The 27,039-nt window shown below is 40.1% G+C and overlaps 1 protein-coding gene across 2 annotated transcripts in view; it reads left to right on the forward strand.

Moving 5' to 3' along the window:
- The first annotated feature begins 8,646 nt into the window (after positions 1-8,646).
- The window catches only part of DPH6 (diphthamine biosynthesis 6), a 191,995-nt gene continuing 173,602 nt past the window's right edge, over positions 8,647-27,039 (forward strand). For both annotated transcript variants that reach the window (XM_049898980.1, XM_049898981.1), the window contains exons 1-3: positions 8,647-8,731; positions 19,039-19,133; positions 21,722-21,915. In XM_049898980.1, coding sequence (XP_049754937.1) covers positions 8,709-8,731; positions 19,039-19,133; positions 21,722-21,915 — 312 coding nt within the window. In that variant the 5' untranslated portion in view covers positions 8,647-8,708. The remainder of the gene's footprint in view (positions 8,732-19,038; positions 19,134-21,721; positions 21,916-27,039) is intronic.

Raw genomic sequence — 27,039 nt, forward strand, 5'->3', positions numbered from 1 at the left:
AGACTGTGTCTTACACACTTTGGGCACGTTGTCAGGAGGTATCAGTCCCTGGAGAAGGGCATCATGCTTGGAAAGATACAGGATCAGCAGAAAAGAGGAAGACCCTCAATGAGGTGGACTGACAGTGGCTGCAACAATGAGCTCAAGCATAACAATGCTTGTAAGGATGGCACAGGACCGGGCAGTGCTTCATTCTGTTGTGCTATGAGTTGGAACCAACTCGAGGGCACCTAACAACAACAACATATATAATTTTATTTTGTCTTGATATGAATGAGAACATTTCTGGAGCTTATTCAAAATACATCTTGGAGAATTTTTCTTCATCTGTTACACAATATTTCATTGCGTGGAGGCACCATAATTTATTTAACCAGTTCTGTTAATGAACATTTAGATTCATTAATTATATATATATTTTTTCCTAACAAATATGTATTAAGTACCTACTGCATGCTAAGACTGTTCTAGAAATGAAGAACACAAAATTCCTGCCTAGATTGTTTCCATTTTGCAAATAATGCAAGGTACATCCTTACACATTTTTGCACATATGTGAGTGTAAAATATTTCTGTAGCATAGATACCTAAAGTGGAGAAGTGAAATCAAAGGACATAAGCACTTAAAATTTTTGATAAATAAACACAGAATAGACCATCAATAAATACTGGGTGAAGGAATAAAAATTACTCGTGAAAATTAAATTATAAAATGAACACCTGGGCAGATGTTTTATTTTGTGTGTGTGGTGTTCACAATTTAAAAAGTAGTTCCCCCCCACCCCAAAATTTTTAACAGCATTTAAGAAAATGAAAATTTCTGTTACCTCTAAAAACCGAAGGTCTGGTGTCATTGTGTTCACATGTGCACGGGGTACCCAGAGCTGAGTGATGAGGGAGCAGTGGCTTGCCAGTCCCCAGCACTCCAAATTGTCTTATGCCATTTCACTCGTTTGTTACTTGTCTCGTTCCTATAGCCTTTGAATTTGCTGTCTTCTATTATAGAGAAAAGAAACCTAAAAGAGACAAAACCACTCTCAGGCCTACAATGTTTAACAATAGCTTCATGTAATATATCAATTCATATAATAAAACTATTTGTGTCTTTCAGAAAAGGGTTTGTTAGCTTAGAAGCATAGAAAAACAAGGAGAGTCAGGAGGTGAATGACGGCAATGCCCTTCCAAACACATCTAGGGAATAGGATATTTTGGCCAGATAATTAGCTGTACACTTCAATGGCAGATACAGCAGGTGGTTAAGAGCATAGTTCAGAGCTTGACTGCCTGGGTTTGAATCCTGGTCCTGCTATGTAATAGCTCCAGAATCTCAGGCAAGTCATTTAACTTCTTTGGGCTCAGTTTCCTCATTTGCAAATGCATTGGTTTGCTGTGATATTTAAATGCAAGGGTGGATTATCCAACAGGCAAGGTAAGCATGGTGCACACCTGGCTTACCAGATCATCTCCAGTGAACAATTTCTCATTTTTTCCACCACATCGAAGATTCTGTTTCTAGGTATGGCTGGCATCTGTCTCTCTCCCAGCCCCACAGCCCTCTTCCTACAGAATCAAAGCCTCTTGTCAAATTTACAGTCCCTGATGGGCAGATTAACCAGTAAACTAGGAATGCATGAGCTGTGCTTACTTACTCATCTGTTGTAAAAAACTGCGCATGGGCTTCACGTCAAAGATCTGGTGAAATCCATGTGAAATTGCTTGCTACAGATGATCTGGTAAGCAAGGTAAGCATCGTGTTTACCTTGTCTATTAGACATTCTGCCCCTGATTAAATGACTCACTATACATAAGACACTTAGAAGATTGCTTAGCCCACAACAAGCATTACAAGAGTTACCTGCCATTACTATTAACATAGATGCAATAGATGCTCATATTCTGATGCCCTGAACATATGCTCTAAATGATAACTTAATTCCTTGTTCCCTAACTCCTCTTTGAGACCTTCTGATGGTTCCCTATACGGCATGCCTGCAAGGAGAATGTGCTGGTTTGAGATTTAAATCCTTCAAAGGTATCTGGAGTAACTACCTGTAGCTTCTTGATTTGATTATTTCAGTCTTTATCAATCAGTGCATCATTGAGATGTGCTGCCAACAAAGCAGCATTCAGTGACAGCTTGCAACTTTTATTACCAGCAACACTGTTTGGCTATGGAGAGTTTCCCTTAAGTAAGCTGGCAAGGGATTGAGGTTTCTTGAGGCTGACTTTCCATTCACCTACTTTGTTGGCTCTATAAACCAACCTATAATCATTTACATGTAATACTTTGAGACTGTGGGAAGTGAGTTCACGATGCCTTTGAAAGGTGAGTCTTCTGCAATTCATTTCAATATATTATAAAAAAAATTACTTTAGGCTGTACGATAGGGTCACTATGAGTCAGAATCGACTCGAGAGCATCAGGTTTGGTTTGGTTTGGCTAGACTTTACTGACATAAAATCTTCTCACTTGTTGACATTGACTGGGCTGAAGTTACCTTTATACTATCCATGTAGAACGCTAAGCATATAGGGGCCTTGCAAAATCAACTGTTCTTGAAATTTGGGCAAATTATTTATGTTGTTGTTAGGTGTCATTAAGTCAGATCCAACTTACAGGGACATCACGTACAACAGAAGGAAACACTGCCTGGTTCTGCATCATCCTCACAAGTCATTGTTATGCTTGAGCCCACTGTTGCAGCCACTGCGTCAGTCCATCTGATTGACGGTCTTACTCTTTTTCACTGACCATCTACTTCACCAAGCATGATGTCCTTCTCCAGGGACTGGTCCCTCCTGATAACATGTCCAAAGTACGTGAGATGAAGTTTTGCTATCCTTGATTCCAAGAAGCATTCTGGCTATACTTTTTCCAAGACAGATTTGTTCATTCTTCTGGCAGTCCGTGGTACATTCTTCGCCAACATCATAACTCAAAGATGTCAATTCTTCTTCAGTCGTCCTTATTCATTGTCCAGCTTTCACATGCATATGAGGTGAATGAAAACACCATGGCTTGGGTCAGGTGCACATTAGTCCTCAAAGGGACATCTTCGCTTTTTAGCACTTTAAAGAGATCTTTTGCAGATTTGCCCAATGTAATACACCTTTCGATTTCCTGACTGCTTCTTCCATGGGTGTTGATTATGGATTCAAGTAAAATGAAGTTCTTGAAAACTTCAATCTTTTCTCCATTTATTGTGATGTTGCTTATTAGTGCGGTTGTGAGGATTTTTCTTTATGTTGAAGTGTAATCCATACCGAAGGCTATGGTCTTTGATTTTCATCAGTGTGTCAAGTCCTTGAATCAAGGTTGTGTCATCTGTATATCACAGGTTGTTAATGAATCTCCCTCCAATCCTGATGCATGCCACGTTCTTCATACAGTCTAGTTTCTTGGATTATTTTCTGAGCATACAGATTGAATAAGTATGGTGAAATGATACAACCCTGACACACACCTTTCCTGACTTTATACCACCCAATAACACCTTGTTCTGTATGAACAACTGCCACTTGGTCTATGTACAGGTTCCTCAGGAGCACAATTAGGTGTTCTGGAACTCCCATTCTTTGTGACTGTTGTCCATAATTACGATGCACACAGTTGAATGCCTTTGGATAGTTATTAAAACATAGATAAACATCTTTCTGGTATTTGCTGTTTTCAGCCAAGATCCATCTGACATTAGCAATGATATTCCTCATTCCACATCCTCTTCTGGATCCAGCTTGAACTTCTGGCAGTTCCCTCTCGATGTACTGCTGCAACCACTTTTGAATGATCTTCAGCAAAATTTTACTTGTGTGTGACTTTAATGGTAAAAAAAAAAAAAAAAAGGTCAATAATTCCCACATCCTGTTGGATCACCTTTCTTTGGAATGGGCACAAATATGGATTTCTTCCATTTGGTTGGCCAGGGAGCTGTCTTTCAAATTTCTTGACAGAGACAAGTGAATACCTCCAGCACTGCATCTCTTTGTTGAAACATCTCACTTGGTATTCTGTCAATTCCTGTAGCCTTGTTTTTCACCATTCCCTTCAGTGCAGCTTGAACTTCTTCCTTCAGTAACAGTACTTCTTGATAATTTGCTATGTCCTGAAATGGTTGAATGTTGACCAATTCTTTTTGGTATGGTGACTCTGTGTATTTCTTCCATCTTCATTTGATGCTTCCTCCATCATTCAATACTTTCCCCATAGAATTCTCCAGTATTGCAACCCAGGGCTTGAATTTTTTCTTCAGTTCTTTCAGCTTGAGAAATGCTGAGTGTGTTCTTCTCTTTTTGTTTTCTAACTCCAGGTCTTTGCACGTCGTTATAATACTTTACTTTGTCTTCTCAAGCCGCCCTTTGAAATCTTCTGTTCAAGTTTTTTACTTCGTCATTTCTTACTTTTGTTTTAGCTTCTCGACACTCAAGAGCAAGTTTCAGAGTCTCTTCTGACATCCATTTTGGTCTTTTCTTTCTTTCCCATCTTTTTAATGACCTTTTGCTTTCTTCATATACAATGTCCTTGATGTCACTGCACAACTTTGTCTCGTCTTTGGTCATTAGTGTTCAATACACCAAATCTATTCTTGAGATGGTCTCTAAATTCAGGCTGAGTATGCTTAAGGTCATGTTTTGGCTCTCATGGACTTCCCCTAATTTTCTTCAGCTTCCATTTGAACTTGCATATGAGTAAATGATGGTCTGTTCCACAGTCTGCCGCTGGCCTTGATCTGAGTGATAGTGAGCTTTTCCACTATCTCTTTCCACAGATGTAGTAGATTTGATTCCTGTGTATTCCATTTGGTGAGGTCCATGAGTATAGTCACCGTTCATGTTGTTGAAAAAAGGTATTTGCAATGAAGAAGTAGTTGGTCATGCAAAATTCTACCATGCAAACTCCAGTGTCATTTCTATCACCAAGGCTATGTTTTCCCACTACCAAATCTTCTTTGTTTCCAACTTTCACATTCTAATTGCCAACAATTATCAATGCATCTAGATTGAATGTTTGATCAATTTCAGGCTGTAGAAGTTGGTAAACATCTTCAGCTTCTTCATCTTTGGCATTAGTGGTTGGTGTATAAATTTGGGTAACAGACTTATCAACTGGTCTGCTTTGTACGTGCATGGATATTATACTATCCCTGACAGCATTGTACTTCAGGGAGAAATCTTGTCATGTTCTTTTTAACGATGAATGTGACGCCATTCCTCTTCAGTTTGTCCTTCTCGGCATAGTGGATCCTGATTGTCGGATTCAAAATGGCCAATACCACCTGTACGGTAATGCTATTCAGCTACATGCACCCCCTCCCTAATGGAACCAGCTTTCCTCTTCCCTGAAGCATGGTGGGGATGAATTCACCATGGACTCGGGCTAAAGTACAAGGCCAGGAGTGGCATGACTGGGCCAGCGGCCAAAATCGAAGAATGCCTTAGCAAAAAGAAGGAAAACATCTGGGCCTGGACGTGAAGTCTCTGGAAACACTGACTGCCTAAGGACGTGGAAGAAAACGATGGCCCTTGGTTCCAGCTGGAATAGTATATAAGCTTGGGTCCCTTGCTAGGTGGTTGTGGAAAATACCCCGGCCGGCTGCCACTGGAGAGCAGCTGCTTACCCATGTAAGTTTCCCTGAATAAACTCATGAATCTGGAAAGGGCTATGTGGCAGTTTTTCAGATTATCTGCCAGGATGCATAGCAAGGTTCTTTCCTTGCTGGGGCTGTCCCCCGACACCAGTCTTACTAATGCCCAAGGTCTTTATGTGTTCCATTTCATTTTTGATGCTTCCAATATTCCTAGATTCATAGTTCTCACATTCCACGGTCCAGTTATTAATGGATGTTTACAGCTGTTTCTTCTCATTTTGAGTCATGCCACCTCAGCAGATGAAGGTCCCAAAAACTTTACTCCATCCATGTCGTTAAGGTCGACTCTACCTTGAGGTGGCAGGTCTTCACTATTCGTATTTTGAGCGTTTTCCAACCTGAGGGGCTTCTCTGCTGGCGGTATACTAGACAATGTTCCACTGCTATTTGCAAAGTTTTCACTGGCCAATTTTTTTCCAGAATAGACCGCCAGGTCCTTCTCCCTAGTCTATCTTAGCCTGGAAGCTCTGTTGAAACCTGTCCACCATGAGGACCCTACTGGTATCTGAAATACTGGTGGTGTAATTTCCAGCATCCCAGCGACATGCAAGCCACTATAGTACAACAAACTGACAGATGCATGAGGAAATAACTTATAGGCAAATGCATATTACTAGTTAAAAATAAGTTTTACCTATTAATTTGAGTCTTTTCAAAAATGCTTTGCCAGGATTCAAAGTTAGTATGTTTGCATATTTGTGTGGGAAACCCTGGTGGCATAGTGATTAAGAGGTATGGCTGCTAACCAAAAGGTCAGCAGTTTGAATCCACCAGGCACTCCTTGGAAACTTATGGGGCAGTTTTCCTGTTCTATAGGGTCATTATGAGTTCACATCGAACAGATTTCATATGTTTGGAAGTTATTTAAAGCATTTAGACTTTCATAAATTCAGCTTAGCTCTCCTTAAAATACTGTTCTTAGGTTTGAATTAATTCTTCATTCTACATTTCTTACTCCAGCAGGAACAATGTGAAACGAGTGTAAGTGTTCATTTCCCTCATTATGAGATTTTGTGCGAGTCATCCTATCTCAGTCTGGCAGCCATGGAACCCCCCGATCAGATCTTTTTTCAAAAGAACCTGCTGTGGGGAGAACATGTGACTGATTGCCTCCAGTTGCAGTAACTTTGGATTCACTGTTCACTCCATGTAACCCTTTCCTAGGGCTACTCCCAGTCTTTGATCGAGCATAGTAGGAGTACTAACACCTGGCTTTCCCTGCCTGCACAGCCTCACATGACCCCACTAACAAAATACCTCCATAGGCATGGAATCCCACCCAGCAGGGCATCCATAAGGAAACCCACTGTACAGAGAAGGTGTGGGAGTGGCCCATACTTACGGGATCTAATTGCCATTATCACAAAGTGTACCATCTAGATGAAGTTAGTCTCAGGAGGTACTAGAAACTTAAAGACTACTAAAGTCACAGCTGAAGCAGCAGCTCAGAGGCAATAATTTGCAAAGATGGAGTGCTGTCCTTCAGGGTATAGTACAGGTGCTAAATCAGAGATGACATCCTATTGCTACTACGTCTCCGATACAAAGAATACACGGATCTGTGAACCAAGAGGTGAAAACAAGAACGGCCCAATGGCCATCCCTCCCACCCACCAGGGAACTCTGTGCTGTTTAGAGTTGTAAGTCTTGGTTTCCAAAGGTCTGCTTTCTTGCTGGGATTCCACTGAACTCCAAGCTACAGCTACCACCAGGGCATTTTTGATTCTTTGCACCCAGAGGCCAGCAGGCAGGAATAATTGACTCTGATTAGCAGGAGGTGGGCTGCTTTTACACACTGGGGGCAAGGAGGAATACATCTAGATGATGTATGATCCACTTGGGTGCCTCTTGGTACTCCTTTGCCCAGTTGTATCTGAGAAAGGACACATGTGGCAATTCCAGACTAAGAAGGGTATGACAAACAAGGACTAAGATCGCTTAGGAATGAATGTCTGGGTCATACCACCAGGTAAGCCAACAAGATCTGAGCAAGAAGGGAATAAGAGAATGGAGAGAGGATGAGAGCTTGAGTACCAGTTGAGGCCCCAAGAACAACTGCAATGACAGGATTTATACTTCGTCCCCTTACCCTCCCTTTTCGAAATTTACCCGTAGGAAGAGAGGTTCACAAAAACCATGGTGAGCTGAGACATGAACATTGTCAAGAACCCATTCATAGTCTCCAGCTGCTGAACTCTGGATCCACCACTGAGTCTGCAGCAGGCCAAGCTTCCCCCCACCCCTCCCAGCTCTCAGACCATGGCCGAGCACAGTGGAGATACTAGAACCAGGCCATTCCTGCCCAATTTGCGATTCCTCTAATGGGCAACTTTGACTCAGGGCTCCCCCACTGGTCTGTCCGAAACTCCTAGAGCTGAAACTGTAGTCAGGCAAGGGGAGAGGAACTTTGCCTTCACTAAGCTACCCCCAGAAACCCTGATGGCATAGTGGTTAAGTGCTACGGCTGCTAACCAAAAGGTCGGCAGTTCCAATCAATCCGCCACGTGCTCCTTGGAAACTCTATGGGGCAGTTCTACTCTGTCCTATAGGGAAGCTATGAGTTGCTTTGGCAACTACCCCCCCTCCCCCAAGAAACTAACTGCACTCTTTAGCTTTTCAGCTTTTATCTCCACTTTTCTTCAAACCTGTGGAGAGGATCCAAATGCGAAACCGAACTCCTCAGGGAAGAGAGTCCTGCCAACCGCAGCATACGTAAACTTAACTTTGCTACTACAAAAATCCAGCGTCGCCGCGCTAGGGCCCCGCGACGCCTTCTTTACCCTTCCCCCGGCAGCTTCAGTGCCCTCACTTAGGTGGCTAGGTCGTGCCTAAACACTATTCTGTTCTAAGCCGGGATGTCCCCGCCACAGGGGCATGGCGTCGATGCCGCGCATCCTCCGCGCCCAGGTGCCCAGCAGGTAGTAGCCGCAAGGGCCTCAGCGCCGGTGCGCGGACAGGCGGCGGAGCGAACACCCGGCCGAGGCCCCGCGCGCGTCACGGCGGCGGCGACGCCAGTCCCGGTTCCAGCCCGCGCCCGCCGCACGCACGCGCACTGCGCCCAGCATGAGGGTCGCGGCTCTGATCAGGTAACGTGGCGCCCAGGCTGCCTTCCACCTTTCCTGCCAGCCTCTCGTGCGGTCAAGTCAATGGGCAGAAACCGCCACCGCCGCAGAAAGAGAGGGCGAGTCTGCAGGAACCGCGTGTGGGGGACTCGGCTGGCTCTCTTGTCCACAGGAAAAGGCGGAGCTTTCGATCTGTTGCCCGGCCTCTCCTGTCCCCTAAACTCGCGCTCCTCCTCCTGCCCGTCGCCGTCCCTCTGGTCACCTGGTCCTTAAACTTGGTTGCACATTGGATTCACCTGGGGAGCTTTAAAAACACTGATGTTTGGATCCAGCCCCCAAGATGCTGATATAATTAGTCGGGGTGCGGCTCGGCGTCGGATTTTTAAAAAAAAACTCTTAAGGGGCAGCGAAGTTTAAGAGCCTCTACTTGACTTATTTAGCTATCCCTGTCCTTTTCTCCTCACTCTCTTGCTTCTTATCTGTAGTTCCCTTCTGACTTCTTGCTAAGCCTTTCGCTCCTGGATTCCCCCTCCTCGTCCTCACTGTTCCTTATCCGTTTCCCTCCCACACAGCACTACCCCTCCTTCACCTCTGTGCCACGTGTGTGGCTTGGAAGGCGGGAGAGATGTGCATTGCTTGTGGCATGGATTTTTTTTTTTTTTTTTTTTTTTACCTCGGAGATAAGTACAGAGAGATGATAACTCCCCTCGTGATGGAGACGAAATTGTAGCAGTTTTATCCTAGATCCAGATCCAGTTGCCTTTGCCATTGCCACTTACACATTGTTTTAAGTGATCTGTGGTTAAAGAGCTTGGCTAATAACAGAAAAGGTTACTGCTTGGAACCCACCAACCCACCAGCCACTCAGGGAGAAAGATGTGGCAGCCTGCTTCGGTTACAGCGTAAGGAATCCACAGGGCAGTTCTCTGTCCTGTAGGGTCCTATGAGTCAGAAGTCAGTTGACTACAGTGTTTTTATTATTATTATTATTGTTGTTGTTGTTTTTAGGTGCTCTCAAGTGGATTCGGACTTCTAGGGACACTGAGTACAGCAAAAGGAAACACTCTCCAGTCCTGAGCCATCCTCACATTGGTTGCCGTGGTTGCGCCCATTGGTGCAGCCACTGTGTCAGTCCATCTCATTAAGGGTCTTCCTCTTTTTCTCTGACCCTCTACCAAACATGATGTCCTTCTCTAGGGACTGGTTCCTCCTGATAACATGTCCATAGTATGTGAGACATAGTCTCGCCCTCCTCACTTCTAAGGAGAGTCCTGGATGTACTTCTTCAAAGAGATTTGTTTATCCTTTTGGCAGTCCACAGTATATTCAATATTCTTCACCAACACCACAATTCAAAGGCGTCAGTTCTTCTTCGGTCTTCCTTATTCATCCAGCTTTCGCATGTATATGATGCAACTGAAAATACCATGGCATGTGTCAGCCACACCTTAGTTTTCAAGGTGACATCATTGCTTTTCAACACTTTAAAGAGGTCTTTTGCAGCAGATTTGTCCAGTGCATTGTGTCTTTTGATTCCTTGACTGCTGCTCCCATGGGTGTTGATTGTAAATCCAAGTAAAATGGAATCCTTGACAACGTCAGTCTTTTCTCCCTTGATCATGATGTTGCTTATTAGTCCAGTCCAGTTGTAAGAACTTTATGTTGAGGTGTAATCCATACTGAAGGCTGTGATCTTTGATCTTCATTAGTAAGTCCTCTTTGCTTTCAACAAGCAAGGTTGTGTCATCCACATATCATAGATTGTTAATGAGCCTTCCTCCAATCCCGATGCCCTGTTCTTAATACGGTCCATCTTCTCAGATTATTTGCTCAGCATATAGAAGGCACTGGGTTATAGATTGAATAGGTGTCCTGAAAGGATACAACCTTGACGCACACCTTCCCTGACTTTAAACCACGCAGTATCCCCTTGTTCTGTTCGAACGACTGCCTCTTGATCTATGTACAGGTTCCTGATGAGCACAATTAAGTGTTCTGGAATTCCTATTCTTTGCAGTGTTGTTATAATTTGGTATGAGTCACACAGTTGAATGCCTTTACATAATAAAACACCAGTAAACGCCTTTCTGGTGTTCTCTGCTTTAAGCCAAGATCCATCTGACATCAGCAATGATATCCCTGGTTCCACATCTTGTGAATCTGGCTTGAATTTCTGGCAGTTTCCTGTCAACATGTTGCTGCACCCACTTTTGAATGATCTTCAGCAAAACTTTATTTGCGTGCAATATTAATGATATTTCCACAGCCTGTTGAGTCAACTTCCTTGGGAATAGGCGTAAATATGGATCTCTTCCAGTCGGTTGGCCAGGTAGCTGTCTTCCAAATTTCTGGGCATAGCCGAGTGAGCACTTCCAGTGCTGCATCTGTTTGTTGAAACATCTCAGTAGGTACTCTGTCAAGTCCTGAAGCCTTGTTTTTCACCCAGTGCCTTCAGTGCAGCTTGGACTTCTTCCTTCAGTGCCATTGGTTCCTAATCATATGCTACCTCCTGAAATGGTTGAACACTGACCGATTATTTTTTTTTATGTCAACGTACTGGGATAAACAAGTGTGAAACCTATAGTAACCCATGTTATTTGGTAGCTAAAGTAAATCCTATGATTTACAAGCTAAAGAGTGTTATTGTCAGCTGCCCTCATGTTGCCCCCACTTATGGTGACCCACACAATGCAGAGTAGAACAAAACCTTCCCTGATCATCTGCCACCCCTGATTGGTTGCAGATGGGATCATTGTTGTGGTCCACGGGATTTTATTTGGCTGATTTTCAGAAGTAGATCACCAGACCTTTTTTCTAGTCCATCTGATTCTGGAACCTCTGCTGAAATCTCTTCAGCATCATACCAAAACACCAAACCTGTTGTCACTGAGTCGATTCTGACTCATCTGTACTGACAGATGATTGGTGGCTATGCGTGAGGTGCGTTGACCATGAATTCAACTAGGGTCTCCCACGGGGAAGGTGAAGATGCTACCGCTGAAACTAAAGATTGAAAGAACACCCAACACCAGTCGTCACAGACTCAGTTCTGACCCCACGTGTGTCAGAGTAGAACTGTGTCCCGTAGAGTTTTCACCAGCCCTTTCTTCCAGGGTACCTCTGGGTAAACTGGTAACTACCAACCTTTAGGTTACTTTAGGTTACCCTTAACCAAAACTAAAGGTAGACCAGTTTCAATGCTTTAATTCTCCATATATAAAGTGAAACCAAATTTAATAACCACATAAAAAAGAGTTTAGATGTGTTTATATCGGTAAGCCCACTTAATATTTTATAAGTGTCCTAGTTCAGTGTTCTAGGTAACTCATGGAGACCCTGGTGGGGTAGTGGTTAAGTGCTACGGCTGCTAACCAAAGAGTCAGCAGTTCTAGTCCACCAGGCTCTCCTTGGAAACTCTGGGGCAGTTCTGCTCCGTCCTATAGGGTCGCTAAGAGTTGGAATTGACTCGACGGCACTGGGTTTTTAGGTAACTCAGTCCTGACTTACTGATCTTTTAAGGACTCTTGATAAAACATTTAAATTCCTTATATAGTGATTGGAATATTCCACTTCTACTTCAGTGTCATATTTAGGAGGCTACATTATAATATCACAATAATTATTGTTATTTAGTAAATTTCCCCTGTAAAGTGAATGATTAAGTTTTAACCTTTGTGGTTTTCGTTTGATCTAGATAGATAAAAATTAAAAGTAGCCCAGGAAATCAGTAATTCATCCACGGGCAGTTTGCCAAATATTTAACTATTTAAGTAAGAGACAGACTGAAGACTAAAAAATCTTGGAGGAGGAGAAGAGAAGAAGATGGGTGTAGCCCATTAAGCGGAGTTTCTTAACTGGGATCATTGCACGCCTAGGGCAGCTTTAGATGAGGGGATTTATTAAATTGCATAAAAGCATTTTGTGGGTCATTTGTACATTTTTCTGTGAAAGGGTCTGTAGCTTCCATCTGTGACTCAAAAGAGTTATGTCAAAGGGAGGATTTCAGTAGAACATTGAGTTCGTTTCTTAAGCGTTATGGTCTTGATATATTTATAATTTTTAGTGGTGGTTCAGTGGTAGAATTCCTGCCTTTCATGTGGGAAACTTGAGTTCGATCCCTGATTAATGCATCTTACGTGCAGCCACCATTGGCCTGTCAGTGGAAGCTTGCGTGTTACTATAATGCTGACCAGATTTCAACAGGGCTTCTAGACTAAGATGGGCTAGGAAGAAAGGCCTGGCTATCTGCTTCCGAAAAACAGCCGTTGAAAACCCTATGGATCAACAAAGGTCCCATCTCAGCTGATCATGGGGATGGCACAGGACCTAGAAGCGTTTCCTTCCATTGCACATGGGGTTACCGTGAGACAGGGCTGACTCCACGGCGGCTAAAAACAACGTAGTTTGTAATACTTCTTTGAAAAGTTACTAAATACCACTAAGCATTTTTGCAGATTATCTTCAAAAAAAAAAAGAGCAAAAATGGATCTTGTATGAAGTCATTGAGAGTCAAGGTTGTTCAGCTGGTGGAGACCAAGAATTTTATTTGTCTCGGGTGTGTGAATAAGGTATAGTGCTCATTTCCCACAGAGGCACAAATACAGAATATTTGGCTTGAATGGTATCATAAGAAAGTTCAGATGGTAAAGAATAGGCAAGGAACCAAGAAAATCTCTGTGAACTCTTTATCTGTGCATATCTGAAAATTGAGAATAGACCATAATCTCTTTCAGGTGATTGAGGTTTTACTGGCTAGAGTCTTCAACCAGTTGATTTTTGGGATGTTCATTCCCAAAAAAAAAAACACCCCCAAACCTGTTGGTGTTGATGTTTTACTGCAAGATTTATTTGTTTATACCCCGCCTTGTTCTAGAAGGGGTTTTGGACTGCTTACCGTAAATGGGTGCACAAAATGTAAGAAAGGTGGCCTGCAGAAAGGGGCTAGCAAAACGCTGGTGAAGACCAAGATGAGACAGAAATAAGGCTAAACATGCACAGCACATTTTCAGTTGTTGTTGTTATTAGCCGCCGTTGAGTCGTCTCCGACTCACGGCAGCCCCATGTGTTACTGAGTAAAACTGCTCCATAGGATTTTCTGGGCTGTAATCTTTACGGAAGCAGTCTGCAGAGCCACTGGATGGGATTTGAACTGCCAACTTTTGGCTTAGGAGCCAATTGCAAACCGTTTGTGACACCCAGGCTCATTACATTTAAAATGCAAATTATTCCAGATTCCACCAAAAGAAATCCTGCTGTTCACGTTTTGTTATATCCTTCGCTCTACTTTGTGTACGTATTTATGTAATTTATAAATACAGATTTTGTATATTTTTGTCAAGGTTTTTATTATGGGATTTGGCCAAACTGCTCACAGTGTTAACTACCTTGCTATGTGGCTGAAAACTTCGAGATCATTGAGCAAAAATAATAAAATATCATCATAAATTTATTGAGCATTTGCTGTATGCCCGCCAGTGTTAAAGTATTTATACCTTACTCAGTAAATGACTATTGAATGGATGAAAACATATATTCTTATTTCACCCTTACAGTGAACCTGTTGTTGCTGCTGTCAAGTCGTCCCCCAACTCATAGTGTCCCCGTGCACAACACAATAAAACCCGGCCAGGTCCTGCGCCATCCACATAATCGGTCGGGGATAGGATGGTTGTGATCCATAGAATTGTCATTGGCTGATTTTCAGAAGCAGGCCACTCCCAGGGCTTTCTTCCTTGTCTGCCGCAGTCGGGAAGCACCACCGAAACCTGTTCAGCATCGTAGCCTCACCCAAGCCTCCCCTGAGAGAGGCTGGTGGCTGCACTTGAGGTGTGTTCAGTGGGGATTGAAGCGAGGTCTCCCTTGTGATAGGTAAGATTTCTACCACTCAACTCGCATCGCCCCCGTAGGCCATACTGACTCGTGTTTGTGTCTTCACATTTAGTATTATATGCAGCACATAGTAGATGCTCAGCTAACTCTGAGTCTGTGAAAAGAATCTGACCAGTTTGTCTAGGCTTTTCGGTTCAGGCAGGCTAGATGGTGATACGGCTGAAGTTTTCCTGGCATTAACTAAGTGCTTTGTTCTATTGTCCAGTAATGTTTCACCTGTTTGGAATCTCAGTATTTCCTTTAGCCTTTATTTTTGTATTCTTTTTAACAAACTGCAAAAACAGGGGCAGACAGTATTTCAGAGCATTGAGATAAAATGTCCTCGAATACTGGCTGTGTTGCAGTGACTCTTGTGCTTCAGCCTGAGAAGCGTTGGGTCCCTTCTAGGCCTACAGTTTAGTTTTTCTAGGTGTTTTAGCTGCTAGCTTCTTTATAGGGAGATGACTTAAATACTGACATAAATATTTAGCTATTTCATTACTGTTGCAGATACCTCAGTTTAGAGTTCCTAGCCCTAGAAGACTTAGAAAATGAATACTCTTAGGCTGTTCTAATTTTTCATTTATTTAAAAAACAAACAAATAAAAAAAAACAGTTGTCGTTGAGTTGACTCCAACTCACAGTGACCCTACTCTGCTCCTTAGGATTTTCAATGGCTGATTTTTCAGAAGTAGATTGACAGGCCTCTCTTCCTTGGCACTTTTGGGTGGACTCAAGCCTTCAACCTTTCTGTTAGTAGGCGAGCATGTTAACCATTTGTGCCACCTAGGGACTCTGTTATCAGTATGTATTCAAAGTACTTTACATACAGAATTATCAACCTTTGAGTCTGCATAAATCATTATTTTTAATATTAAAGGAAGATTTTTCGGTTAATAAGAATAGTGCTTTGAAATAAATGAGAGTCCCTGGGTGGTGCAAATGGTTAACATGCTCAGCTGTTCACTGAAAGGCTGGAGGTTTGAGTCCACCAGAGGTGCTTTGGAAGAAAGGCCTGGTGATCCAGTTCTGAAAAATCAGCCATGGAGCCTCGTTCAACTCTGACACACGTAGCCTCACCGTGAGTTGGAGTCGGCTCAGCAGTGGTTGATAGTAATGAGTGCTTATCCTGTGTATGGTCTATATAGTGCATTTGTATTATAGTTTCATTTCTCGAAGAATATACTTACGTTTTTGTTTTTCAAGATAACACTGAGCCAGAATTTACCTTAGAGTGTGATCATTAGCAGTGTGTTTATAGGTAATTGAATAATAAGCATAAATGACAATATAGGATCTTAGGGATAATTTTAAGCTGATGTGAACAGGTGATGGATAACATAAATTTTGTGTACATGTTAAAATTACTATTGTTTTTTGAAAAGCTCCACAACAATGGGATAGAAGGGAATATAGCAAAGGGACAACAGCATAATACTCGCTGAGTGGGATTGTGAGCCATTTCTTCCATTTCCTAAACAGCTGTAGTAAATTCTGTAATAAAAAGCAATTAAAAAGTAAAGGTAATGATGGATGCATTCTATACATTTTATAAGATTGAGAAGTATGTGACTGTAGCTTCCAGCACATATGAGGATAGAAGCAATGCCACAGGAACTTCAAATACCAACAGAGTCATTCATGGTGGGTAGGCTTCAGCAGAGCTTCCAGAAAAACTAGGGAGGAAGGCCTGGTGATCTGCTTTTGAAAATTACCCAACAGAATATTGTCCAATATGGTGCTGGAAGGTGAACCCCCTAGACTGGAAGGCACTAAACAGTAGCCACAACAATGGACTCAAACATACCAGTGACCATGAAGATGGCACAGGACTATGCAAAATTTCATGTTATTATATATAAAGTCATCATTAGTTGGAACCAACTAGTCAGCAACTGACAACAATTTATAACTGGTAAACGTGGCTATGGTACAATCGAAAGAGTCACGGAGTTGAAGGCAGGATGTCTGAGTTTGAATTCTTAGGCCGAATTTCTTCTAGCTCTGTGACTTAGGTCAACTGACAACTTTTTGAGGTTCACTTTTCTCATGAGTGTAATAGAGATAATAAATCCTACTTACTTACACCCTGGTGGTATAGTGGTTAAGAGCAACGGCTGCTAACCAAAAAGTCAGCAGTTTGAATCTACCTGGTGCTCTTTGGAAACCCTATGGGGCAGTTCCACTCTGTCCTTTAGGGTTGCTGTGAGTTGGAATCAACTCAATGGCAACAGGTTTTTGGTTTTTACTTATTTACAATGTTAATGTCATAATTAAACAGGAAAATATATTTGAAAATTCTTGTTAAACTGTAAGACCTGTGTAAATGCTAAGAGATATGCAGTGTGTATGAATGCATAAGCAGGTATATACATATATGCACTTAAACTTTGATACAGTGAGTCTTTTTGCAGTTCATCTTTGTGTAGATTAAAATGAGAAATGGTGTGTGTGTGTGTGTGTTTTAGGGAATATGTGAAACTGAAATTCTTATGGTCTGTCATTAGCTAGGAAACCCTGCTGGCACAGTGGTTAAGTGCTATAGCTGCTAACTGGTCAGCAGTTCAGATCTACCAGGCACTCCTTGAAAACTCTATGGGACAGTTCTACTCTGGGGTCGTTATGAGTTGGAATCGACTTAACTGCAGTGGGTCTGGTTTGGATTTTTTTTATCATTAGCTAGACTGCAAAGAGCATCATTTTTGTAATGAAAGAGTGAGCCATTCTCTGATTTTACGATGAAGCACTTAAACTCAAGTGTATTGAGTAACTTAGCTTAGCATCCCAGAGTTGGGAACTAAAATTGTGATCTGTAGGACCTGTACCTAACATATGCTATTTTGTGGAGTTCTAGGAGGAGAGTATGGTAGTCAGCATTTCCCAAGCTTATTTGATCTTGAAAACCTTTTTTTCTTAGAGTACTTGTTTAAGTTTTGTTGGGCACAAGTGTTCACAGAGAACAATCAGAATATACTACTTTAAAACTGTATTTGAAATGTTGGCATATTTTAAAATAAATCGTAAGGCTAAGTTCTGATTGTTGATGTAAACTGTTTAATCTTTTATATTCTGTAAAGAATTAGTAAAGTCTTCTTGTGCTGGGAAACTAGAATAATGAGGTTTAATAAGAAATTGGGGAGCACTTTCTTAGGGGAATATCAGAATCTGAGGAGAGGGAGAGTGGACCTTTTCAGACTTCACTTTGCTGCTTGCGCTCTCCCCTCGAAAAGTTCTGGAATGAGAGTTGTTACTGATGGGCTTGGTGGAGACAGACAAATACTGAAAACTAATATAAAAGGCAAAAAGCCTAGCTCCTTAGGTCGTTGGTTTCTGGGGCTCTGAATAGCTTGAAACATTGCATGGGTAGGGGTATGTTTGCAGACCTTAAGCAATGATTGGAAAGAAGCTAAACAGGAGGAAAACAAATATAAAAGGGAGAGGGGCAATGATAAAAGGAAGGAACGTTTATAGTGGGAAGTAGTAGAGTGTCAAACCAAAATACCACGGAGATTGCCCCTCAGCCTTGTTATAGATGAGCTACCACTTGTCTCGACTATGTGATTTGCTGCTGCCTTAGGCCGATTCGGAAACCCTGGTGGCGTAGTGGTTAAGTGCCTACGGCTGCTAACCAAGAGGTTGGCAGTTCAAATCTGCCAGGTCCTCCTTGGAAACTCTGTGGGGCAGTTCTACTCTGTCCTGTGGGGTCGCTATGAGTTGGAATTGAGTCGATGGCAGTGGGTTTGGGTTAGGTCGATTCAAAACCAGAATTTATAAGTTCCCTTCAAATTGTTATTAGATTTATGGCTTAAGCCTACTTCTGCCATTATGTATTCATATATCTAAGGTGATGATTAACCTTATCGGTGTAATTCAACATTTCTTTTTCTATCTCTGCGGAAGTTGAATCCACAAAATACCTAAAACTGTCATTAGATTGGGTCTCAGATCTTTCATTTGATCCCTTATTTGATGATGGCAGCCAGTCGTTGGATTTGTAAGAGTGGAACAGAATAAATGTTTTTCCTACTTTATTATAGTGAATTTCACCTAAAGAGCATGTATTATAAATGTTTAGCTGGGATGTAAAATTAAATCATTTTTATTTGCATATTACATATTTGTATATTGCATATTAAATAAAGGCGCTGACTAAAGTATGTTTGCATATTGTGCATTAAGTAATGGCACTTGTTACATACCAAGAAGTTACCGTGTTCTGTTTAGAATGTTCTTTGCTATAATGGCATATAATTTCATAAGCTCTTGTGAGTAACAACCTTAGATATTCAGATTTATCTGCTCAGCTTGCTTACAATTTGGAAATGATGTGTGTTTTTTGCATTCTAAGTACAAAACAGCCCCTCGAATAGTTCGAGAAGTTGAATAAATAATTTATTCTATGTTTACACTCAGGAACCTGTGTTGAAGAACGGTAACCTGCTACTTGTTTCTTTCTTTCTTAGTGGTGGCAAGGACAGCTGTTATAATATGATGCAGTGCCTTGCTGCTGGGCATCAAATTGTTGCTTTAGCGAACCTGAGACCAGCTGAAAATCACGGTGAGCTCATGGGTTAATGGGGAGTTCTCTAAATGACTTAATCTCCAGCTTGATAATTGCATATTGTATGCTGTATATGAAGGCAAAAAAAAAGGAACTAATATATTTCGCGGGGCCCTGGTAGCACAATGGTTAAATGTTCGCCTGCAAACCGAAAGGTTGGCACTTTGAATCCACCAGCCACTCCTAGGAGACCCTGTGAAGCAGTTCTAGTCTGTCCTATAGGGTTGCTGTGAGTCGGAATCGATGGCACTGGATAGATGCTAAGTTCTAGGTGTATTTTCATTTATGTATCCTTTAGGCCTCATAACAGCCCTTAGAAGGAAACATCACTAATCTTTCTTTTTACGGACAGGAATTCTGAGACTCAGAGTTTAATAAGTTTGTCCAAGGCAGAATAGCTAGAGCAAACTTGCAGAGCTGAGACTTGCACTTTCACTGTTATAAAAGAAGAAAGCAGAATCCACTTTCAGGTTGATGTTCTGTGAGCAAAAGAAAGACATTCCCTTACTCCTTGTGGCAAGTCAGGCAAGTGTGTTTTTAAGGCTTCTGCCTTGAGACGTCTTGGTGTTTAAAAAGCAGATGTTTTTATAATATATAACACACATATAATTATACTTTCCCCTCTTAGTTTCTATCTTGTCTTCAGCTTTTATAACGTGAATTATTGTGGTTACCATGTGCATTAATGTATAATCTCCCATGTGCTCATGGCTCATTGGCAGGGTGGATAAGATGACAAGCAAAGTATATCTTTAAATTATACCTCCTAGTGGAACAGAGACATTTATTTAGAGTACTGTTAGTGAGAAAAAATGTAATAGTAAATGGAATTAGAATATTATCAAGAAAAAAACTGGAAAAAATCTTTTGAAAGTATAGTTCTAGTAAAAGAGTGTAGATGGCTGTGGATTGGTAAATGGAGAGGATTTAGCTAATTTTGATTTAAAGTCAGCAGGAAGTTGGTCTTTGTTAATGATGGATTGATTGGTAAAGTGAACCTTAGTGAGAAGTGACTGATTGCTGATTGAAATGACTCTACTTCCCACTGGAACAGAGGTAGACAGATTTGTGAACATAATGTGAGTACATGGAAGCTAGTCTGATGTGAACATAATGTGAGTACATGGAAGCTAGTCTGATGTGTTAGGTTCAAAAACCTTGCGTGTGAGAATGTGAAGGTAGCCAGTGGTGGTTTAGATTGTTGAGGGGGCCCTTAGGCTATCATTCCATCATCCCTTTTGGTAGGAATATTTACATTTATTGGAAAGACTAGACCTGTTTTGTGTATATGCATGCGTACATACATATATTTCAAATACATTGCTTTGTAACCCTTTTTTTCTTTTTTAACTTAATAATATAATGTGAGCATCTTTCCATGTCATTAAGTATTATTTTGCAGTAGCATTTCTTATGTCTTTCTTTGGAGCACAATTCCTAGGAAAGGTACTGCAGGAAGAAAAAGTGGTCTGTGGATAGGTAAATTTGAGCGTTCATACTCTACCCCTTGTTGGAGCATCTTTAGAATCTTACCATAGGGAGACGTGTAGCAAAGACACCTATTTAACATCGTTTATCTCCATGTGTTAAAAAACTATTTGCCCATAGAATCCTTTTTTCGTCTCATACCTATTAATATCTAAAGGGATTTATATTCTTTAGAACGCACTTTAGAAAATGCTCTTCAAAATTATATCATTGGCTTCATAGTGTTTTATAATGTGACTGTACTATAATTTTAAAGCTATTAAACTAATGCTATGATGAATATCTTTGTAAATAATCTTTATTCGTGCTTTTATTTCTAAAAAGTGGAATTACCAGACCAAAACGTTTGGGGTGCAGGTCTAATCTGACATACGTGGGGTCGCCATGAGTCAGAATTGACTCAGTAGCCACCAGCAACAAGGTTTTGTTGAAGTACTGAATATAAAATATGTTAAGAGCATCTAAATTTTCTTCCTACAAGTATTTGTCACTTATTAAATGAGTAGATATTTAATTAAAAAATGTTCTTTCTACAAGTGTAGATGACTTCATGAATAACCTTGAATGATCTGAAAGTACATTTATGTGTAGTAAAGTGCTCAACCAGCAGCTGAAAAGTCAGCAGTTTGAACCCATCTAGAGGCACCTCGAAAGACAGGACTGGTGATCTGTTTCCAAAAGGTCACAGCCTTGAAAACTCTATGGGGCAATTCTACTCTGCACTCTGGGTCGCCATGAGTTGGTATTAACTTGATGACAACTAACAACAATGATAAAGTCTTTAATTGAATAAACGAATCAAAATTTATTGGATACTTTTGCTTTTTTAAAAGTCCATTGTGTACAGTTTTTAAAAAATTATAATTGTATTCGTAATTAGTGGTAGAGATAAGTAGAGCTGATATGAACTGCATGTAACTATGGACAAATATGCAACTCTTATATTTTATTTCACTCCGTAAATGCAGAAAGACATAGTATAAAAAGCTTTAAGTTGTGTGCTGACTGCCGTCCAGGCAGTAAAACCTAGATCAGCTTTCAAATCCACTGTCTTTTTCACTCTGTTTTGCTGATTATTTCTGTTTTAATTGTTGCAGTTGGGTCAGATGAACTGGATAGCTACATGTATCAGACAGTGGGTCATCATGCCATTGACTTGTATGCAGAAGCCATGGCTCTTCCCCTCTATCGCCGAACCATAAAAGGAAGGAGTGTGAATACTGAACGAGAGTACACCAAATGTGAAGGCGATGAGGTTGAAGATCTCTATGAGCTTTTGAAACTTGTTAAGGTATGCAGAGTGACTAACTATATCTTCTGAATTTAATGTGGGAAACATAGAGTAATAAATAATTTCTGTTAGTAGTCTGACTATTCTTTGAAAGGATATTTTGTTTATTTTTAGACAGAGAAGACTGTTAGTATGCCTTTATATTAAATGGTATGTAAAAATAAGACTTTTGGTACAGTTTTTTGGCTTTCAGTATTCTCATATAATATTTAAGTTTTTGTTTTCTTTAGGATATTGGAGCTGATGGTCATTGAATCACTGTTCCAACAAATACTTTCTGAATACCTACTATGTGGTTGGCGTAGAGTGCTAGGCACTGGAGATTGGGCAGTGAACAGTTCGGAGGGAGCTTACTTTCTAGTGGCAGGAGTCAAACAGTAAGAAAACAGATGACATGCTTGGTGGTGAAGACTGTTAATGAGGAAGAATAAAGCAGAGTGAAGGTGATTGTTTGATGGCAGGGGTGGCTGCCGGGGTGGTGCTGTATGTGGTGGTCAAGAATGAGAGGACTGTGCCTTGCTTAAATCACTTACGTGTTAGAGTTTGGCAGCCATTGTGCACTCATTGCAAGTTTCCCTCAACAGAAAATTTAGGAGAGAAAGTGTGGAGCTTTTATATGGGTAATATGCTCAGTGAATGCTAATTAATAGAGATGATTTATATTAAGCAACTACCTTTTCATTCTCGTTGATAACCAACTATTAGAATACAGTTAAGTATTCCTCTTCTTAAAAAAGAATTTTTATCTGATAAAACGGGGAATGTAAACCAATATTTCTAGGAGTCTTAACATGTTTCATACATGAAAGAAAATTTCTGCCTCTACTTCTACCAAGTGATGTTACATTTCATTTTCTTACTCTTAGTGAACTTGAGCCTTTTCAGAAGTTACATCATGAACCCATATCATGAAAATTTGCTAGTCCCCAAAATAGCTACTTCAGTGCTACTCTTTAGTGCTGATCAAAGTTTAATATCAATTAAGGATTTTTATTCAAGTAACATATGAAGCATTTGAATTCTTTTAAATTTGCTTGATTAAAATATTTCTTATTTTGTATGTCAGAACAGTTTTATTTCTTCTTTGTACTTTAAAAAAAAACTGATAGTAGTGGAGAGAAGGAGTGTGCTATCTCATTAGAGGGAGAGCAACTAGGAGTATATCGCAAGGTATATATAAATTCTTGTATGGGAGACTTACTTGATCTGTAAACTTTCACTTAAAGCACAATAAAAATTAAAAAAAAAAAAAAACACCCCGACAGAAAACACCTTGAGTTCTATAATTTACTGTTTAGTTATGGATAGCATAAGAAGTAGGTGGTTTTGAAGGAAATCATAAGTGCCTGGTTTCTTCCTCCTGGGAAGATACATGCTAATAACAACTCTTTGGATTATCAAACAAAGGGGAAGGCATGAAAGAGTACAGCTTGTTAATAGTACTCTTTTCAGAAGGATGTAGCTAAGACCTTGATAGTGTTCACTTTGATGGATGAAATATTGAGTGCAAAGCCTGGGTTTTCAAATTTTCTTTTTCACAGTACAAAGAAACTGGGTATTAAGATTTTAACAGACACCATATTACAAAATTGGTAGGATTTACACTAGAAGTAATTGAGTTGCTGAAAAATCTCAAACTTCATAACTTTGGAGAAGCTCTGTGATAATAACAGCCTTCCAAGAAAGGGAAAGATAATAAATTACTAATCAATTTAATTAAAAATGGTCAGATTAGTAGTAATTAAGAAGAAATTTCCCTTTCAATCCATGCTGTCTTTGGAGAAATGGATGCTTCGCCATTATCTTTATAGTAGCCGTCAGTTATGACATAAATTAATGCTAATGTTAAATCTTGACAACTTCTGCTTTGGAAGTTCGTACATGATAATTATAACTATAGTTGAAAGAGATGTTATCAAGTTGTCTGGGACTAAATAGGTCCTTCTTTTCCTGTGTAGAAATATTAATTTCACTATAGGATATTTTAAAGACATAAATATCGGAAATATACTGCTTTTATGGAAGAGATTATATAACCAGGCTTTTATAGTTAAATTCCTTTATGAAACACTGGTACAGAGAGTCCAATAGAGGACTTACATATTCTAATGAATAATTGAGTAATTATGGGAAAAAACGAATCTAGAAGAGCTATAATTCTTCAAGTTTGTCTCATTCTTTCTGAGAAAATGATAGAACTGCATTTTTTAAAATCTTTTGAATATTAATGGACCACTGAAAGCATTTAGATTCATTTTCTTTTTAAACATTTATTTATAGCAGGTCGCAGTTTTGTGACTTTTGCACGTCAGTCAGTCTTTTGTTTTTGTAGCTCTTTTTTTCCTTCAAATATTAGAGCTAATTTTTGACTAAGAGATGTTCCTTTTTGCAAATAATTTACTAATTAGTGAAAAAATAGGAAAAATTTGCAAGAACTTACAGAGTTACAAATCTGTTGTCTTGTAGAAGTCATAGAAACTAATAGGAATATAATAACTCTATATGTCTCATAGATTACTGGTTACTATGCAAACTAGAAAAACATCTCAAGCTGTTTGCAAAATATCTAGTGTTCATATAGCTAAGCTTTCTTTTTTTCTTTGGAATTTCTTTAAAATAACGTTTTGGTTCTCATCTGGATTAATTTGGCAAATATATAACCTGTATTATTTCCTGAAAGTATAGTAACGTTCGAATTCTGCTTATGTTTTTTTAGTCACATAGGTAATAAAATATTTAATGAAGTATGTATAAAAGCACCATATCTCTATATAAAATATATTTCAGGATCCGCATATTCTTTCATTCTCCACTGGGTTGGAGCTACTGCTTATTGTAGCTGAAGTCCTCCTCTTTCTTCACTCACCCATCTCAGTGGAATCCATCTTTAAGAAACTTCCTTAGAGAGGGTAATTGCAAAACCTTATATTTTGAAAATGTTTCTCTTTTGCCCTCACATTTGATTGATATATTGGTTGGATTTAAAATTTTAGGTCGAAAGTCATTTTTCCTCAACTCCTTGGAGGCATTACTCTATGCTCCTTGCATTTTATTGATGAAAAGTTTGATTCTAATGCAAGTTTTGTCCTTTTTTTAAAAAGTGACTGATTTTCCCTCTCTACATATTTTTCTGATTATACCCTTATTCTTGGGTACGGAAATGTTACAGGGGTGTTGCACTGGACACCGCGAGTTGCTTCCTCTGCATCCCTTCCACAACTCCCTACAGGAAAAAAAAAAAAAAATTTTTTTTTTTTTTAAAGTAGCGGCATATTCCTGTCCTCTCTGCCTCATTGATGATTCAGGAATGAGCATGTAATGCAGGTGAAAGCCAGTCACAAAATGGTATTCCCCTGGCCATGGTGATTGGATGAGGGTTGGTTATGTTAACTTAAACTGGTCAAAATAGAATGAAGCCCAAGATGATGGCTGGTTGGCAGAAAATAAACTCTTACTCTTTCTGTACAGGGGGATATAAATGATTGTTTTATCTTCTCTCTCTCTGACGGAGAACCTTAGAACTCTCACTAGTTGTTTTATTCTGTACAACCTTTGGGTTATTGTCATAATACTCACTGGATCTCTACTTACATGATGTTGTGCTCCAAATTTAAATCTCCAGACTAAACCTGTCCTCTGAGCTCTACCTAGCCAACCTAACCTAACCTTTTCAACCCTTCTACTCTTTCCTCCTTCTTTTCCTCTCTTCCTTCCTATCCTTTCCTCACTTTCCTCCTATTTTCTTTTAAAAATAGTTGGCCATAGAGACTACAGCAATGATGGTACCCTTTATATTAAGTTGCTTATTATTTCTTCACCTTAATAGCCTACCAAACCAAACCAAACCAAAAAAAAAAAAAAAACCAAACCCTTTGCCTTCAAGTCAATTCAAACTCATATCAACCCTATAGGACAGAGCAGAACTGCCCCATAGGGTTTCCAAGGAGCACCTGGTAGTTTCGAACTGCCGACCTTTTGGTTAGCAGCTGACCTCTAAACTGCTGTGCCACCAGGGTTTATCCTATTAAAAAAAAAAAAATCCTATAGGCATGGTAAACTCAACAAGTTCAAAACTTATTCACTGTCTTTCTACACAAATTTGTTCTATTTCCTCTATTTCTCTCTTGATTATAGCATCATCGTTTACCCTATCACCTACGTCAAGACCTGAGTCTCAGTGCTAGACTTTCTTTTTTTTTATCAACCCTCCCCTCCTCACCCCAGCCACCACCATTAGATCTCTAGGTCCTACTGATAATACTTCTATGTCTTCCGAAATCTGACCATCTGACCTCATTCCCACTGTTAGTGTTTTGTCATCTGTACTGTGTAGGAGTCTCCTAATTAGTTTACTTTCAGTATTGCCCTGTGCACCATCACGGTGTCTGTCACATTGTCCACAAATCTGTATGAATACTCACAGAATTTATTATTACGATAAAGTTCACACACCTCAGCCCGGCACGCAAGGTGCTTTAAGATGAGGCCCTTGCAGTTCTACCAGCCTGAGGCCGTCGTTTCCACAGAAAGCTCTGGGTTCAAATTATAATCAACTAATTAGGTTTCTAGGAGATTGCTCCACATGTCTTGTCTGTGCTTTTCTATAGCGTCATCTCTCTGTTTTTTAGAAGAGCTTCTTCTCACTTCACACCCTTCTGTGAAACCTATTCTAATTCACGTTTTTCCTAAGTCTGTCTTAGCGGTTTGTCTAGACCTCTGTATGGTTGTCTCTCTTGCTAAACTGTGAGGCCCTCAAAGATGTGCTCAGTGCTGATCATTTTTTGTCCCTAGTGCCTAGCAGAGATGGTATATAGATGGCTCTTAAAAGTTTGTTGAACAAATTAGCTTAGTCCAATTTAGAACCACACATAGAAATTATTATAAAATATGCTGTAAAACCATTGATAAATTAATTTTGTTTTTCCATTTAGAAGCTTAAATGGAATGGGCATTATAGTAAAACTTTTCAAAATAAGAAATCCTATTTGGTGGTACAGTGGTTAGGCACTCAGCTGCTAACTGAGAGGTCAGCAGTTTGAACCCACCAGCCACTCTGCAGGAGAAAGATACGGCAGTCTGCTTCCATAAAGATTATAGCCTAGGAGACTCCATAAGGAGTTCTAC

Source organism: Elephas maximus, chromosome 10 (genome assembly GCF_024166365.1).
Source record: "Elephas maximus indicus isolate mEleMax1 chromosome 10, mEleMax1 primary haplotype, whole genome shotgun sequence".
Taxonomy (NCBI): domain Eukaryota; kingdom Metazoa; phylum Chordata; class Mammalia; order Proboscidea; family Elephantidae; genus Elephas; species Elephas maximus.